The 19002-nt window shown below is 35.9% G+C and overlaps 1 protein-coding gene across 1 annotated transcript; it reads left to right on the forward strand.

The window, feature by feature from the left end:
• Window positions 1-6653: 6653 nt before the first annotated feature.
• Window positions 6654-7611, forward strand: LOC124845341 (agamous-like MADS-box protein AGL80). Its single transcript, XM_047322419.2, has 2 exons — window positions 6654-6732; window positions 7014-7611. Exons 1-2 carry the CDS (start codon window positions 6654-6656, stop codon window positions 7577-7579), a joined length of 645 nt encoding a protein of 214 aa, XP_047178375.2. The 3' UTR covers window positions 7580-7611.
• The last annotated feature ends 11391 nt before the right edge of the window (window positions 7612-19002 follow it).

Consider the following 19002-nt stretch of genomic DNA (forward strand, 5'->3'; position numbering starts at 1 on the left):
TTATTTATGTTAAGGTATCACTTCGTCATTATTACCTACTTGAGATAAGTATTATTTTAATAATATTATTTTATCTCAACATAGATCAAATGTTAGTCATATAAATACAACTATTATTCTTCAAGAAATACTCAATCATTCTAATAATCACACTTATACCTATTACTCTATTTGTATAAATCCTAAAATTTTTTTACTAACTTGAGCGTCGAAGAGTCTTTTACAAATGGATATTTCCCCGTATTCCAATCCTCAAAAGAACACGTCAAAGACCTAAAAGCCACTTTGACCATACCACCTATTCAAAGAACCACACTTAGGATCCTGATAAGAATATTTGGCACTCAGTATGGGTCTCGTTAAAACTTTTCCCTAGCCTCACTTTCCCATGGTCACCAGCCGAAGTCAAGCCTAACTTCTAACAAGTTGAAATCTGTGACAACTCTTCAATATCATATGCAAACGTTACTTCGAGAATGAAGAACAACACGAGCGTTATGATTCCAAATTGCAGCCCTATGCGCTCAACATTAGGCGAACCTTCAAGAACTCCAACAGAAGTTGACCGATTTGGAGAACGAAAAATCACCTCCCTGACCTCGACCTAACTCCTAGGAAAAAGGTTTGCATAATACCAAAGAAGAGTGCAACTCGCCAACATGGTGAGGTTTGTGTGAAAGTCGTGACCGGTTCCCTTAAAATAGAACTTAAAGAGACTGGAGTAGGTCAACTTGGTGCAAAACGGAGGAACTCGTGGATGTTCCCACCACTAAAAACGGGACCATAACACAGAAAACATCGTCAAAGTCCTAGGATTCCACAGGAAATCTTGATAGACACGTAAATCGAGAATAACGTTAGGCTTCCCAAGTACACGCCCAAAATTTCTGAGACAAGGCAACTTGGTTGATGTCCTATTCTAACGCACCTTTACAAAGTTGGACATCCCCACCAACGTAATTCAACCCTATCCAAAACCTCTGTTCGATTTCGCTAGAGAACGAGTCCATACCAAAAGGTATATTGACCAACTAGCAACCTTTGTAATGCCTAAAGCCCATCGAGCTATGATGGTAAAATACCTCATAGTTGACACAAGCACATCCTACAACATCCTGGTTGGAAAAAAACGTTGAACAAGCTCGAAGTCGTTGTGTTCACCCTGCACATGGTAGTGAAATTCCCGGTCAAGGAACATTTGACAATCATCACTACCAAGACGAACCCGAAAGAGGCAAGCATCTATTATGCCCTCAACCAGAGGATGACACTGTATACTTCCTCAAGTAATTTGGTCAACACCAGCCCTTCACTTGACCCGACAATAATCAAGCAACCTGTTTCGCTGTAGATAGAGCTAAACCTAGGGGAGTAATGCAATCATGTCAACCAACATTTCTAGGTCACTAAAGCTGACCTAAATGGCAAACACCTTTGATCTTGATTTGAGGGCCAAGCTTCCATGTGATAGTCGACGTTCTTTCAAACACATCACTCCATGTCCTCAACAATTCCTTAGCTAGCACGACATAAAACATCTAGTAGAGCTTGACGAGACTTCCTAGAGACGACAACACATAACCTCCAGGGCGAGCTTGATCTCATACCTTTTACAATTAAACATTTCAAGGATGTATGCACCATTTTTCACTTAAAGACGTATGTCGAGGATATGTTACTTTTTTTCCTTCTCCTAGATTTTATTCGTAAGTTACGTTTTGTTGGGAAAGGTTTTAATTACGCACACCTAATTTCCAATAAAATCCTCATTTTAACTTATATTCATGTATATTGTTTACACAAAGCCCACTAGGCGAGACACCAAGTTACTTAAACAAGTAACATCATCAATAAAGCCTTATAGGCAAGACACTAAGTTACTTCCACAAGTAACAATATTAATAAAGCCTTTTAGGTGAGGCACCAAGTTACTTCAACAATTAACATTATCCAAAGAGCCCTCCAAGCGAGGATTGAGTTATTTCAACAAGTAACATTGTCCAAAACCCTCTAGGCAAGACATTGAGTTACTTCAACAAGTAATATTAGAAATATTATGTTTGTGCATAGACAAAATCATGAGAGGGTGAATTGGTTTACATAATAAAATTTATGCCTTTTAAAAAATTCTTTGTTTATAAACTGATTTTATAACAAGAGTAGATTACTTTAAATAAGAATAATAAAGTTAAAAAGTGTAGGAAAAGAGAAAGTTGCACAAACAGTTTTATACTAATTCGAATCAAAAGATCTTACGTTCAGTTGTTAATCTGTCTTTGAATTGGTTTACATAATAAAATTTATGCCTTTTAAAAAATTCTTTGTTTATAAACTGATTTTATAACAAGAGTAGATTACTTTAAATAAGAATAATAAAGTTAAAAAGTGTAGGAAAAGAGAAAGTTGCACAAACAGTTTTATACTAATTCGAATCAAAAGATCTTACGTTCAGTTGTTAATCTGTCTAAAGAGGGATTAACTAATCACTAAATAACTAGAACTTACAACAACAAATAGTAGAGTAAAGGTTAGAAAACACCTTTCTTGAAGATACAAGAGATGAATAACACTTGCTTTGACAAACAAAGGATGGGCAACTTTTCCTATCCGTGCACATTCACTTAGACACACTAAGTGAAAGCACTTACTTCTACTAATACTAGGTTTTACAAGCTCTTTTCTTAAAGCACAAAGAGTTTCTTTGCAACAACACTAAATTTCTCCAAAATAATTAATCGTTCGAAATTTGTGGAGGCAAAGTATATATAGGCCCAAAATTTTAAAGTTAGGTCAGAAAATTGAAGAGTCATTTTGCAACTACTATTAATAATCGATTATCATAACTGATAATCAATTATTCCAAAGACTTTTTCAAAAAAATATTTCTCTCTATGATAATCAATTAACACAAGTGGTAATCGATTATTCTATAGGCTTTTTGAAAATTATGAAATTAACCAGGATAATCAACTACCACTTGTGATAATCGATTATTGCAGAGTATTTCTAAAATAAGGATTTTTCTTGAGTAGTCTATGCAACTTGCTATGTATCTTTCTAAACTAAGTCTAATGTATAACTATAAATGACTTATTACAAAAGCTTTAAAGTGAACAACGAATTATTCTAATATATCAATTGTAATGTGTTGAATTCATCATCAAAACATTCTTAACTTCAATTCCTCCTTTTGTTGCTAACTATCTTCCCACTTTTTATGATGATAAAAATACAATTTAAAGTTTTTTGTGATAACATGCATACACAGAGCTTTAGACAAGAAAATAGTATTAGATGAATTTTAGAAATATTTTCATTGCTTTAAAACTTATCATGTTTCTCCCCCGTTTTTTATAAACTTCTTTTGGGAAGAGAAAGAATACTTTTATGACATTTTGCTCAATATGACCATATGTCAAAATTTATTTTCTTTAATTTTATGATTGACAAGTCACCTTGTACAATTTTATTAATTTTTAAATTTTTTTTATTAAAACATATATTTTAAAGTTTTAATAAAAAAATTTATTTATGCTAAGAATTGACAATAAACATGCACGCATCTTTAAATTTTTATCAACAATGATATCATATGAATTTAAATCTAATTTGTTGTCCTGTTTTAGCAACCAATTTTTTTTCTTTTGCAGCTAAGTCAACAAAGATCATCACTGAAATTTTATTTCCATTGTTCACATCAACAAATTTGATGTGTGGAGTGTGACTTCAACTCAATTTCAGCATCATCATGTGTATTATGATGACTAACAAGATCATCAGTAATCCTCATAATCTCATCTTGTGTGCAAAAACCTACACCTGAAGTAGTTGACTCTGATCTTAACCTTTAGTAAAATTTATATGCCCATAAGTAGACATATATCACTATGATGTGATTCTATAGTTAATTGTTGATTTGATCTTTGAAACATGAATTCGTTCACATCAACTATCAGATTCTGCAACCTCTGATCCATGTCCTTAATCATTCTCATTATTTCAATATTCTGTTCAACCAATATCTTAAAAAAAATCTATATCGGGATCATTTAGTTGATGTATAGTCAACTTACTTATATTAAGTGCAGTAGTAGGTGTGATAACTTGTTGATAACCAAATCAATCATGTGGTTGTTGTGGATAGTAATCATAATTCATTTGAAACTCTAACCAATTTATTTATACACCTTTATGAGCTCAACTTAGTTGCAACTGCACTAACACACCTCAAAATATCCAAAGAACATTTATGCAACTAGAAAACTATTTTTTATCATTTTTTTGCATCTCATGCTAAAAAACCCAATTATAACAAATCCTAATTAAAATATTCTTTTAAAGTACAAAAACTAATTAAGAATCTAATATTAAAGAATAAATGAGGGCATAAATATGGATTCATCAACTTGTAAAAGGAGATTAATGTATCTTTGGCACACCAGACCAAATTTACCTTATGTTCTTAGTATGGTTAGTCAATGCATGCACAATTAAAGTTAAAAACATATAAATGTTATACAAATTTTAAGGTACATAAAAACTCCTTTTTTTTGTTCGAGAAGAACACAATCTACAAAGATATTATGGTTTATACTAATGCAAATTGATGATAAAAGATCAACCTTTGAATCCTTTATATTTTGTAGGAATAAATCTTGTTACATGGACAACTAAGTAACACATTACCTACATCTAGTATAAAAATTGAAATTAGAAGAATGATTCCTTAGACTCTGTCAAGGTTTGTGGCTTAGACTACTTCAATATTTAAAATATGCACATATGTAACTCATTCAATTATATTGTGATAATATATAGTTGTGTGTGACATTACTCACAACCTCTTCAACATGATTGTACAAGCATGAGAAGTTTGATAATTTTTTCATCCAGAAAAAAAAAGCCAAGTAAAAACGTTCTAAAATTGCTAAATATCTTATCTAAAGAACAACTTATAAATATTCTTACCGTAGTTAGTTGTGATATCTCTGTTTAAAATTGTAGATAAAAATCATATAATATATTTTATTTCAGTTTTATTATCAGAAAATAACTTTAAGTGTTCTTTCTACATCATTCATTATACGTAGTTTTCTGACAAAATTTATGTAATTAAGTGCCACATAATATTATGAACTCAACATCAAGAGATTATAAGAAATAATTTAACACTCTTCCACAAAATAACACCTTTATGCATACATAGCCTCAATATCACTTTGAAGACAAAAAAAACAAAAAATCACCGTTATCGTTTGTGAATTCTCGTTGTCATCATTAGAGGTCAATTAGAAACTTTTCTATTTCAAAATGCTATTTTAATGCAATTAACACAAATTCTATATAATGAATTATTAATTAATTATTATTTTTTATTAAATATTTAGAGAACAGTCAAATTATATGTAAAATAATAGTCCATTAATTGTATATTTAAATTCTTTGAACACAATTATATAAACTAAATAAAAAAATATATTTTAATTCACATCCTAAAATGTATATGTTTCAACATTTAATTTTAGGTAAATGGTCATTTTCATTCCTAAAACAATTTAGTTCCTAAATGAAAAAAAAATTATTATTTAGTCCTAGCATATGCAGAAAAGTGTAAAAATGATTTTCTGTTGTTAAATTTCCAGAAACCATTAATAATGACAATAATTTGAATTTTAAAGCCTAATTTAACATTAAGCTGCAAATTTTTGGACTAAATAGTATTATTTTACAAATTTAGAAACTAAATCACTTTTCCCTTCTTTTATTGATTAAATTTATTTATTAGATATAACACAAAACTTGCTTTAGGTATTTAAAAAATGATAGGAACTAATTCATAAATAATAATATAATAGTTATAATTACTATCTCTTCCATTCTGTACTTACAATAATGCTAATTTAAGATACAAGCACATCAGATGAGAGGGAGATAATAACAAATAGGTTCCCGAATTTTTATGGCTTTGTGACATTAGTCTCTGTATCGAAGAAAACTAAAAGGAAAATCCTTCAAAGTGTAAAGTTAATAATCACATTAATTTAATTTGCCGATAAAAAAACATTAATTTAAAATTAAAGAAAAAAAAACATGATACGATAAAACTAGCTTATTTAGGGAGTATAAAAATGATCATGTTTATTTAAATTCTTAAGGAGTAAAGTTAAATTATAAGTAGCTAAGATTAGGGAGTAAAGTTACAGAATTGCACTTATTTCAATTTTCTTACTTTAAAGATTAATACGACAATACATCTTTCAAAGATTAAATGATTGTTTAACCTTCAACATATATATAAAGCATATTAATTATATTTTTTAATTTATATGTTATCTTCTCAAGAAGACAATAAAAAAAATCTCATATTTAATTCCTGTTCTTCTTATAGTAAGTCATTTAAACAATATTTTATTGTAAATCTTTCTAATTAATTATTATATATATATGGATTTAATTATTTATTTTTCTGTTAAGTCAATGCACAAATTTGGCATGTAAGTACAAAATAAATCTCTTTACTAGACTTTCCATAAATTCAATCAAGTTACACCTCTAATTTATATGTATAAATAAAACAACATTTAGAATGAAAGACACACATTGAATTAACATTTCCAAAATTTCTTTCTTTCTTTTTTGTTTTTGCCATTGTCATGACGAGGAAGAAGGTGGATCTAACATACATAAAGAATGATTCAAAGAGGAAGACAACATTAAACAAAAGGAAAAATGGTTTGCAAATGTTCTTTCTTTAATTCTTTTGAATTATGTATTGTGAATCTTATAATTATCGGCTAATTTTTTTTTTATTGTTCTTCTATTGAGTTTTCAAAATTCACTAACATTGATATATTACAAATGTGTATTTTGAAGACTGAGTAGATGAATAATACAAAAAAAAAATGTACTTGAGAATCTAAATTCCCTCGTACGATGTATTATTTTTCCTTTTAATGAAATTTTTATCAGTTTCTGTTATTTGTGATGATGGATTTTGAAATGTTTCTAAACAGGCTTAGTGAAGAAGATTAACGAAATCAACATTCTTTGTGGGATTGAAGCATGTGCTATAATTTATACTCCAGATAATCCTCAACCAGAGGTTTGGCCATCTGATAGGGCAGTCCAAAGTGTGCTTTCTAGGCTTAGGACAGTGTCTGAACTGGAGAAAGGCAAAAAAAGGTTGTGTCAGGAGAGCTTTTTGAGGCAAAGGATCATCAAAGCACAAGCACAACTGAGAAAACTAAGGAATGAAATAAGGAAGAAAGAGGTGACCCTTCTCATGTTTCAATACCTCAATGCTAATAACAACTTTGACAATTCAAGAATGATTGATCTTAATGATATTTCAAACTTGATTGATCAAAACTTGGAGAAAATAGAAAACAACATCAGCATAAGCCAAGCCCACAAGGTGAAACCTATTGCTGAAAACGGAGGAGAAACCATGAGTTCCCTTGTCAATAGTGTCATACATGTTGAGGCAATGCAACATGATAACTTCTCTATGGACCTTAACAATGGCTATGGTGATGAGATAAAACCATTGGCTGAGGTTAATGTTGTTCTGAGTCCTTAACTTAAATCATGTTCTTTTCACTAAAGTTTGAAGAGTCTCTTTCGATTTCAACCAATGTTTAATTGTCATAGCTTTTGTCTTTTAACGAGTGTCTAGTCTTATACACAGGAATAATACCAAACAACTTTGACTCTTCTTCATCAGTTCATGATATATAAGTTGTGTAATACCTTATATTATTGAAATTACATTTACCTATTTATATGTTTTGAAAGGACAGATATATAATAGTTTTTTGTCGTTAAAAAATTTAAAAGTGTTTTATTTGGGGCGATGAAATTTTGTTGATTTGCATCTCTAATTTTTTTTATTTTGTATTTAATTTTTGTCCTTTGTATTTTTACATAATATGCCACAAAACATATACGTTATTATAATAAAAGAAATCCAGTAACCAAAACAGATCTAAAAATAATTAAATAATTAATTAAAAAAATAATGATAGAGACGAAATATAAATACATATTTTTAGAAACCAATTTTAAAATTTTGTTAATACAGACCAAAAGTATAAAAAATAAAATTATTACGGACTGCATTAAATTAGTTATCTAATATTCCATAGTAATTAGGTTTTAAATGCATTTTTTTATTCAAGACAATTTTAATTAACTAGTTATTTCTGTTGTAGAATTTGTATTAAATTTCAAATCTTCTAAAATCTATAATTTTATTCGCACTTGCCACAGGACTAGGAATTTCTTTGGGGATTGTATCATTATGAATTTATGAACTTGAGTGTTACTTCCTCCACCACTCCATCTTGTCCCTATACCTCTCTAATTTTTTCCAAATTTTAATTTATTTTTTAAACCCTAATCCCTTTTCACTTTCACTCTTTCTCTCTCGCAAGCCCGCACCTACCACCTCCCATCCCCACTTTCACTTTCACTTTCTCTCTTTCTCTTCATTTCCACATCCATTAACACCATTTTCTATTAACATCATTCTCCATTTCCAGCTTTTCTTCATTCTTTATTCTCTATGTTGGTGGTGTGTTGGTGATTCATGGCGATTCGTCGGCGGTGGTGGTTCGATCTGATGGTGGTTCGTGCGTAACGGAAGTCGGATATTCGTTTGGCCTTCAACAGATACCGACATCCGTAAACGGATATGAACATCTATTTCAGATTCTTACCCACTTACATCACTCAGACTATAGTTCATATGGACAAAGGTAAGAGATTGACAAAAAGTAAATCTCATTTTTTACATGAGAGACTGTACATTTGAAATTGGAGAATCCAACATAATTTTTTCATTTACTTGTGTAGGTGGACGAGCCATCAAAATATGGTGTGGTTGTGATGGAAGAGAATTTTAGTGCATTTCAAGGATTTGGGAATTTTACTACTGAGGGAACTACTTTTGGCTTCTCAAATTCAGATTAGCAGTTGAGTGGTAGTAGGTTGTCAACTGCTGTTACCCCCCAAACAATTTCCAAGTAGGAGGAAACCCTTTCGGATGATATGAAGTTTTTGTCTTCTTGCACCCTTTTTTTAGTCATGCATCAATGTTTTGCACCCTGTACAAATATAGTTGAAGTTTCTGTCGTTTGTCGATCAAAACGAAACACATATGGAGAGATTTATGGTCGGTCACCACACGCCCATGGTTCGAATTAAAATATTTGCGCTTGGCTTTGTAAATTTGTTTTTTGTTACAAGAATGAAGGCAAAGTCTGCCTCTAGAGATAAAGGTGCTCCTACATATTTTCTTGTATTATTTTGTAATCACATAATTTTTGTGAGGTCGTTGTAACATCCTAGATTATATAAAAATTATATAATATAGTAGTGCACATTTTAATATAATAGAACAGTTAGAAAAAAAACTTGCAAATAAAGTCTTAAGGTTACACTCATCCCAAAATGACTATAATTTAAAACTTTAAACACCCATAAGAGTATTTCAAAATACAATAACATCTATGAATCCTAACTAGGCTAAGCAGCGGCGTCATCTCCCTCCAAGGCCTGCTTTAGAAGCACCTCATCTACCTCTGCTCACATCCAAATGGATGATCATTGCAACAGAAAACACAACACAAAAAAAAGACAAACACAAGCAGAAGGGTGAGCTAGATATACAAAAATCATGTTATAACAATCACACACAACATGCAAGTTTAATTCACATATCCTGGGTCACTTAACACAACTTGTTACACTTTAAACTTGACTCGTCCGGACTTAGAATGATTGTCGAACTATGGCGGGTCATGCACTCGTGGTGGCTTCTACTGCTTTGCAAAGTCATTGCCAATGAGTTTCACCCTACCACACTCGCGAGGTTAATCTGTACCGCACCTTGGAGCATACTGGAAGCCTCCAAGACTAAGACCTCATTCTACTACTCACGACATGGTTCAATCCTCTCTACTTGAGAATGATTGACCATTCTAGTTTCAGGATAACCCCCAAGACTGAGCTTCCATGCAAATCATTCTAAAACACACAAAGGGCACCACCATGGATCCTCTCCTTGAGGATCATGGAATTACGTCCATAACATAGGGCACCACCATGTAACCTCCCTTTGAGATCCATGGAATTACGTCCATCAACCACACTTTGTTACATTCAACCACCAATCATACGTTCACATACTTTCAATGTAATCACATTACAACCATCATACTATGCATTTCAATCATTCCACACACTTAATTCAACCAAAGTAAGAGCAAAAGAGAAATCTGGACTCAAAGGATTCGCAGAGCGCATCCTACTCGCAAGGCGAGACAACAGAGTCTCGCATAGCGCACTTCTTAATTCGCTATGCGAATTAACTCGCTGAGGCTACAAGCCTCAAGTCTTCTCGCATAGCGCACTCAAGTCGCTATGTGAGTAGATGGATGAAGAGTGGTAGTGCAGGAAATTTGAAAATGGTTTGAGAGGAGACATTAAGTTGCTAGTGAAAGGGCTACGTATTAAGGAGTTTCCTAAGTTGGTGGAGATGGCCCATGTGATGGAGAAGACTAAGAAGGAAGTTGAAGGACAACACAGTCAGCCTGTTAGGAGTGTGGGACCATCTGGGTCCCGTGATGGGTTTAGTTCTAAGAGGGCTCCTTACTCTAGACCATCATCCTCTTCTGAGTCTAAGGGTTCATCCTCCCAGCCCTCGGTGCATTCAGGGCAGTCTAGCCACTTAGGAGGTGTGCGGTGCTATTCTTGTGGAGGGCAAGATCTACAGTCTTTGTGTCCTCAGATGGTGGGTTACCGGAGGTGTAACATCTGTCGAGGTGAGGGCCACTATGCTAGGGATTGTCCTAAAGTCAGGAGGACTGGACCCCAAAAACATCAGGCAGGAAGATCCGTTCAGAGGGGTGGTGCCAGACCGTAGGCAACTAGATGAGTTTATGCTTTGACTAGAGCAGAGATAGTTAACTTAGGTAACCTCATAGTCAGCTGTTGTTTGTTGTTTGGTGTGCCTTGTGTGGTATTGTTTGATTCGGGGGTGACTCATTCCTTCGTATCGGAGGCGTGTGTTGAAAAGTTAGGTTTGTCGGTAGAGGAGTTGAACCTTGATATGGTGGTGTCTACTCCACCATCGGGGTTAGTCAATACGTCATCCGTTTGTACCCGTTGTCCTATTATTGTAGAGGGACATCGGTTTAAGGTAAACCTCGTTTGTTTACCTTTGCAAGGGCTAGAAGTGATTTTAGGTATGGATTGACTATCTGTCAATCACATCCTTATCGACTATGGTGACAAGGAGTTGATATTTCCTAGTGAAGATGAAGATATGTCCTTGTCGATAGGCGTGTTGAGGCAAGACATAATGGAGGGTGCCAATTGTTTCTTGGTGTTGTCACATATGGAAGTGGCACAAGATTCAGATCATTCGGCTCACGAGAATCAGAGTGTAGACCTTTTGGTTGTGAACGACTTCTTGGATGTTTTTCCTGAAGAAGTTCCTGGTTTACCTCCTCCACGAGAAGTGGAGTTCTCCATTGATATAGTCTCAGGAACAGGGCCAATATCCATAGCCCCTTATCAGATGGCTCCGGCTGAGTTGGCCGAGTTGAAGAAGCAGATTGAAGAGATGTTAGAGAAAGAGTTTATATGGCCCAGTGCTTCATCATGGGGAGCGCCAGTGTTGCTAGTAAAGAAGAAGGATGGTAGCTCAAAGTTGTGTGTTGACTATCGGTAATTGAATAAGCTGACTATTAAGAATAAGTATCTGTTGCCGAGAATAGATGATTTGATGGATCAATTGTACGGAGCTACGGTGTTTTCTAAGATTGATCTGAGGTCGGGCTATCATCAGATCTTAGTGAAAGCAGATGATGTGCAGAAGATGGCGTTCAGGTCTAGATATGGCCACTATGAGTATGTAGTTATGCCTTTTGGTGTGACTAATGCTCTAGCCATTTTCATGGGCTATATGAACAGGATTTTCAGACTGTTCTTAGATAAATTTGTGGTTGTCTTTATAGATGACATACTTATTTATTCTAAGACACATGAGGAACATGAAGATCACCTTAGGATAGTTCTTGGAGTGTTGAGAGAGAGGAAGTTGTATGCCAAGTTGTTTAAGTGTGAGTTTTGGATGGAAGAAGTTCAGTTTCTAGGTCATGTGATATCCGCTGGTGGAATTTCTGTTGATCCAGCTAAGGTGCAGGTAGTCCTTCAGTGGGAGAGACCTAAGACGGTTACGGAGATCAAAAGTTTTGTGGGTTTGGCGGGCTACTATCGTCGTTTTATCGAGAGTTTTGCGCGAATTGTAGCGCCGTTGACACAGTTGACTAGGAAGGATCAACCTTTTATTTGGACCGACCGGTGTGAATCTAACTTTCAAGAGCTAAAGAAAAGGTTGACTAGTGTGCCGGTGTTGGTTATCCTTGACACAAGTAAATCTTTTGAGGTTTTTTATGATGCTACTCATCAGGGATTAGGGTGTGTGATGATGTAGGAGAAGAAGGTAGTGGCATATGCTTCAAGACAACTCAAAGTTCATGAGAAGAATTACCCCACTCATGACTTAGAGTTGGCAGCTGTTGTCTTTGCTTTAAAGATCTGGAGACACTACCTGTATGGTGCCCAATTTTAAGTATTTAGTGATCATAAGAGCCTGAAATATCTCTTTGATTAGAAGGAGCTTAATATAAGGCAAAGAAGATGGATGGAGTTTCTTAAAGATTTTGATTTCGATCTCCTTTACCACCCTGGGAAGGTAAATGTGGTAGTAGATGCATTGAGTAGGAAGTCAGTGCATGTTTCAACATTGATGGTCAAAGAGTTAGAGCTGGTAGAAAGCTTCAGAGATTTGAGATTACAAGTGGAATTTGAAGCTGATAGTATCAGATGCAGCAGTTTGGTGGTGACTAGTGATGTGTTAGCACGTGTCAAAGAAGGGCAGTTGAAAGATGTTGAGCTCCAGAAGTTAGCGGGTTTGATTGGGACTGAGCAAGGTAATGATCTGGGTGATTGTAGACAGGTTGACCAAGAGTGCTTACTTCTTGGCGATTAATTTGAGGATGTCGATGTTGAAACTGGCGCAATTATACATCAAGGAGATTGTGAGACTGCATGGAGTGCCTTCTAGCATCGTATCAGATAGAGATCTACGGGTCACATCCCGCTTTTGGCAAACACTTCAGAGTGAGATGGATAGTAGGCTACAGATGAGTTTGGCGTATCATCCCCAGACTGATGGTCAGTCAGAGAGGACGATCTAATCACTTGAGGACTTGTTGAGAGCGTGTGTTTTGGATCACTTGGGAGTCTGGGATGAGGTGTTGTCATTGGTGGAGTTCACCTTCAACAACAACTATCAGGCCAGTATTGGTATGGCGCCGTTTGAATCCCTGTATGGAAGACGCTATAGAACACCTTTGTGTTGGTTTCAGGAGGGAAAATATGTGTTAACAGGGCCAGAGTTGATCCAGCAGACTACAAATAAGGTGAAGCTCATTCAAGAGCGGATGCGGGCTTCTTAGAGTAGATAGAAGTCCTATGCTGATCAGAGACGTAGACCCTTGGAGTTTGTAGTTGGGGATCATGTATTCCTTCGAGTGACTCCTACTACTGGTATGGGAAGAACCATTCGTGCTAGGAAGTTGTCACCAAGGTATATTGGTCCTTATCAGATCCTAAGACGTATATGATCAATTGCCTATGAGATAACCATGCCACCCCAGCTGAAAAATCTTCATCCAGTGTTCCATGTCTCACAACTTAGGAAGTATGTGCTTGATCCGTCTCATGTACTAGAAGCTGAAAATGTTCAAGTCAGGGAAGATCTATTCGTGGAGGTGCAGCCTGTCAGAATTGAGGAGAGCTTAAACAAACAACTTGGAGGCAAAACCATCAGTCTAGTCAAAGTTGTCTAGATAGTAGGACTGGTGACTCTACTTGGGAGTTAGAGGGAGTCATGAGGGAGTCCTATCCTCACTTGTTCTCCGATAAGTCTAATTTTTGAAGTCGAAAATTTTTTATGTGTGGGAGAATGTGAGAACCTAAAATTGGGATTAAACGAGTGTATTAGTGCATTAGACTAACAGAACCCGATTTTTTTATTTTAGTATAAATATAGATTTCTGAACAACCTATTTCATTAGCCTACTTCCACTATCTCCCTAAAATCTTAAGTTCTTCTAAGTTCTCCTCCTTCTCTCTACCATTTCTCCTCACTAAGCCATTGGATCTCTAATCAGGTGGTGCCCAAACGTCCACAACGTTGAGGGCTTCGAAATTGACCGATTCATTTTGGGTTCTAGGCTGGTAAGTCCTTACATGCAGTTCTTCGTTGTTCTTGAACTGGGACGTGCATTCTTGTTGGATTGCATGTGCCTTGTGATTTCCTCTTTTTCCTTCTCTACTCAATCATAGATCTAAGAGTTGTTTCCACCATCATTTTGGTGGTTTGTAGGGTTTTGTTGAGTTCCTGCTGTGAAAGGTACTGTTGAGGAGTTCTTGTGAGTTGGACAGTTCGACTCTAAGGTAAGGAGAGCTAGGATACGTTTTAAATTGATTGCATGTGATGTATGTATACTGAGTTTTGTATTGCTATGTTGATTGGTATTGTGTTTTGATTTGGAAAGATTTGGGTGCATGTGTTGGACTGTATGACAGTGGAACTGGAGTGTAATGTTTGTAAACTGTATTGGATGTATCTAATTGTTGTAATTACTATGTTGGAGTGCTTGGGGTGAGAGATCTGTTGTAACATTGAATAGATAGAAAATTTGGTGTTCTATTAGGGTTTTAGATCATTTTGAGAGGAAGTGAGATAGTGATTTTGAGCATCTGAGGTCTAGAGTGTTTTTGGGTTGTTGGGGCATCCTTAATCAGTGTATTGTGACTTGTTTGAGTCACCAAAGTGGTCTAAATAGGTGCAAGGTAGTAGAATTGGATTTGGGTCCCTAAGTTGTTTATTTTGGTGTTCGAGAGTAGAAATTGAGTTTAAGTCACTTTAAAATTATAGTAGGAACGCTTATAATCATCTAGACAAGTTTAATTAGGTGTAAAACAAGAATTAAGGGTGTTAGAAATTGGAGAAACGGCCTAGAAATGGTAAGGATTGGTGTGAGTGCATGATTATGCAGAATTTGCGTTCTGCAAATGATGCAACTCGCATAGCGAGTCCCTACAGAGGTTGCTCTCTGTTTGAGTCATTCGTTGTGCGAGCTGATGCGCTATGCGAATGACTGGAGGGTACTGCTTTTGTCTAGTGATTCGATAGTGAGTCGGGTCGTTGTGCGACTGGTGGTGACCTGGAACCACTGCCATTTTAATTAGAAAGGCGAGAGGGGCGCAAAGCGAAGAGGTTTAGGGGTGTGCTCTCTATTTAAGCTCTCGCATAGCGACCTGGGTGTGCTATGCAAGAAGACCTGAGGCCTATAGCCTTAGCGAGTTAATTCGCATAGCGAATTAAGGGGTGCGCTGTGCGATACTCTCTTGTCTCGCCTTGCGAGTAGGATGTGCTCTACGAATCCTCTGAGTCCAGATTTCTCTTTCGCTCTTGCTTTGGTTGAATTAAGTGTGTTGAATGATTGGAATGGATAGTATGATGGTGGTAATGTTATTATATTGAAAGTATGTGGATGTATGAGACATGTTTGGTGGTTGAAAGTAATAAGGTGTGGATATTGGATGTAATTCCATGCTCCTCAAGGAGAGGATCCATGGTTGTGCCCTTGGTGTGTTTTAGAATGATTTGCATGGAAGCTCAGTCTTGGGGGTTATCTTGAAATACAATGGTCAATCATTCTCAAGTAGAGAGGATTGAATCATGTCGTGAGTAGTAGCAGGAGGTCCTAGTCTTGGGTGCTTCCAGTATGACCTAAGATGAGTGATAACAGACTAACCTCGTGAGTGTGATAAGGTGAAACCCATTGGCAACGACTTTGCAAAGCAGTAGAAGCCACCACGAATGCATGACCCGTCATAGCTCGACAATCATTCTAAGTCCGGACAAGTCAAGTGTAAAGTGTAACAAGTTGTGTAGCGTGGTCCATTAAATTTAAATCAAACTTGCATGATTGTGTGTGATTGTTATAACATGATTTTTTTATATCTAGCTCACCCTTGCTTCTGTGTTTGTATTTTGTTTGTGTGTGCATTTCTTTTACAATGATCATCCACTTGGATGTGAGCAGAGATGGATTAGGTACCCTTGGAGCAAGCCCTGGATGGTGATGATGTTGCAGCTTAACTTAGTTAGGATTCATAGACGTTTTATATTTTGAAATACTCTTATGTGTGTTTAAAGTTTTAAAATTATGACTTCTTTTGGATGACTGTAATCTTAACAACTTATCTGCACGTCTATTCCTAACTGTTCTATTATATTATAATTGATGACGTCAATATTATGTATTTTCTATATAATCTGGGACATTACATTTATACTCGTGGTGGCTTCTACTGCTTTGCAAAGTCATTGCCAATGGGTTTCACCCTACCACACTCACGAGGTTAGTCTGTACCGCACCTTAGAGTATACTGGAAGCCTCCAAGACTAAGACCTCCTACTTCTACTCACGACATGGTTCAATCCTCTCTACTTGAGAATGATTGACCATTGTAGTTTCAGGATAACCCCCAAGACTGAGCTTCCACGCAAATCATTCTAAAACACACCAAGGGCACCACCATGGATCCTCTCCTTGAGGATCATGGAATTACGTCCATAACATAGGGCACCACCATGTAACCTCCCTTTGAGATCCATGGAATTACGTCCATCAACCACACTTTCTTACATTCAACCACCAAACATGTCTCATACGTTCACATACTTTAAATGTAATCACATTACCACCATCATACTATGCATTTCAATCATTCCACACACTTAATTCAACCAAAACAAGTGCAAAAGAGAAATCTAGACTGAGAGGATTCGTAGAGCGCATCCTACTCGCAAGGCGAGACAAGAGAGTCTCGCAGAGCGCACCCCTTAATTCGCTATGCGAATTAACTCGCTAAGGCTATAGGCCTCGGGTCTTCTCGCATAGCGCACCCAGGTCGCTATGCGAGAACTTAAACAAAGAGCACACCCCCAAACCTCTTCGCTTTGCGCCCCTCTTACCTTTCGAATTAAACTGACAGTGACTCCAAGCCACCACCAGTCGCACAACAACTAGATTCACTATGCGAATCACTAGATAGAGAGAAGTACCCTGTAGTCATTCGCACAACGCACCAGCTCGCACAACGAATGACTCAAATAGAGAGCACTCTCTTTAGGGATTCGCTATGCGAGACAACTTGGATAGCGACTCTGCATCATCTGTAGAACGCAAATTCTGCAGAATTATGCAGTCACACAAACCCTTATCATTTCTAGGCCTTTTCTCCAATTTCTAACACCCTTAATTCATGTTTTACACCTGATTAGACTTATCTAGATGTTCCTAATCCTTCCTACTACACTTCTAAAGGGATTACAACTCAACTTTTTCTCCTCAACATCAATTTCCACAACTTGAAGATCCTAAACCCCATTCCACCACTTTGCACTGATTTGGACCACTTTGGTGATTCTAACAAGTCACAATACACTTGGTAAGACTGCCCCAACAGACCACAAGATCCTTAGACCACTAACTCTCAAATTCACTATCCCACTTCTTCTAAAATAACCTAAAACACTATCAAATTCACTCAACCTACACCTAAGCTCTCACAGCAGATTCCTTCATCTAAAATACTCAATTTCAGTTACACATCACATCCAAATCAATTCACAAACATCAGTTTATAGATTCACAGATGCACATTCCAATACATATTATTCCATCTACTCAAAACTTAACATGCAAACCAAGCAGCAGAAATAATACATAACTCAGTATATACACATACATGCAACTAATTATAAAGAAGTATTTCTAGCTCTCCTTACCTCAAAATCACAGCCCACTCACAGGAACTTCTCAACAACACCTTACACGGCAAGAACTCAACAAAACCCTACAAACCACCACATTGGTGATAGGAACAACTCTTAGAGCTAGGATGGAGTGGAAAATGAAAAAGAGGAAAGCACAAGACACATGCAACCAGCAAGAATGCTTGTCCCAGTTTAAGAACAATGGAGAACTGCATGTAAGGACTTACCAGCTTAGGACCCAAAATGAATCGGTCAATTGTGAAGCTCTCTACGTTGCGGATGTTTGGGCGCCACCTGATCGGAGATCCAATGGCTCAGTGAAGATAAATGGAAGAGAGAAGGCAAAGACTTGGTAGAGAGAAGGCAAAGAACTTTGAAGATCTGAGTTTTAGAGAGAGATAGAAGGATTGAGCTAATGAACCAGAGTGTTCTGAAATGTATTTTATACTGAAATAAAAAATTTGGTTCTATTAGTCTAACATACTAATTCCCTCTTTTAAATCCCAAATTTTTAGGTTCTTACAGTCGTTCTATTTGTTGAGGTATGTGAAATCTCCCTGTTAAATAATTTTCAAGTTTGAGTTTTATGCCTCTCTGTTTATTGAATTTTTTATATGTGATTGTGGTTGATTTTTTTCCTTTTACATTATGCTGCATAAGTGTTACATTATCGCTGCAGTACATAATCTTAAATTTTATGCTTGATCACTTATTTAGTGAATTGGTCTATGTATAAAAAGTGACTTTGATAAAAATGAATGGGAAATAAAAAGTAAAATAGGTAAAGGTAAAAGTAAAAGGGGTAAGATTGGAATTTAGAAAAAATTGGAGAGGTGTCGGAAGAAGATGGGGTGGTGGGGGGAGTAACATTCTATGAACTTTAGAAAGTAGTTCACTTCTACTTGTACGAGTTTCACCCATAAACCCATTAATCTTACATTACCTAACCATTAATCATAAGTAAAATAATTAAATAAAAATGTTGTGCACAAGTGTCAAATTGAATCTGAAAAATAATGAAAGTACAGTGTAACAAGAATGAAAATCACACCATCAGAGGAAAAAAAAATAAAGAA

Source organism: Vigna umbellata, chromosome 7 (genome assembly GCF_029865625.1).
Source record: "Vigna umbellata cultivar VRB3 chromosome 7, Vumbellata_1.0, whole genome shotgun sequence".
In the NCBI taxonomy this organism is placed as follows: domain Eukaryota; kingdom Viridiplantae; phylum Streptophyta; class Magnoliopsida; order Fabales; family Fabaceae; genus Vigna; species Vigna umbellata.

What these genes read in the sequence shown, in the direction of transcription:
- LOC124845341 (XM_047322419.2), top strand. Translation starts at nt 6,654, where the DNA reads ATGACGAGGAAGAAGGTGGATCTAACATACATAAAGAATGATTCAAAG. An exon ending in ATTAAACAAAAGGAAAAATG is followed by an intron (nt 6,733 to 7,013) that starts GTTTGCAAATGT and finishes GTTTCTAAACAG; the next exon opens with GCTTAGTGAAGAAGATTAAC.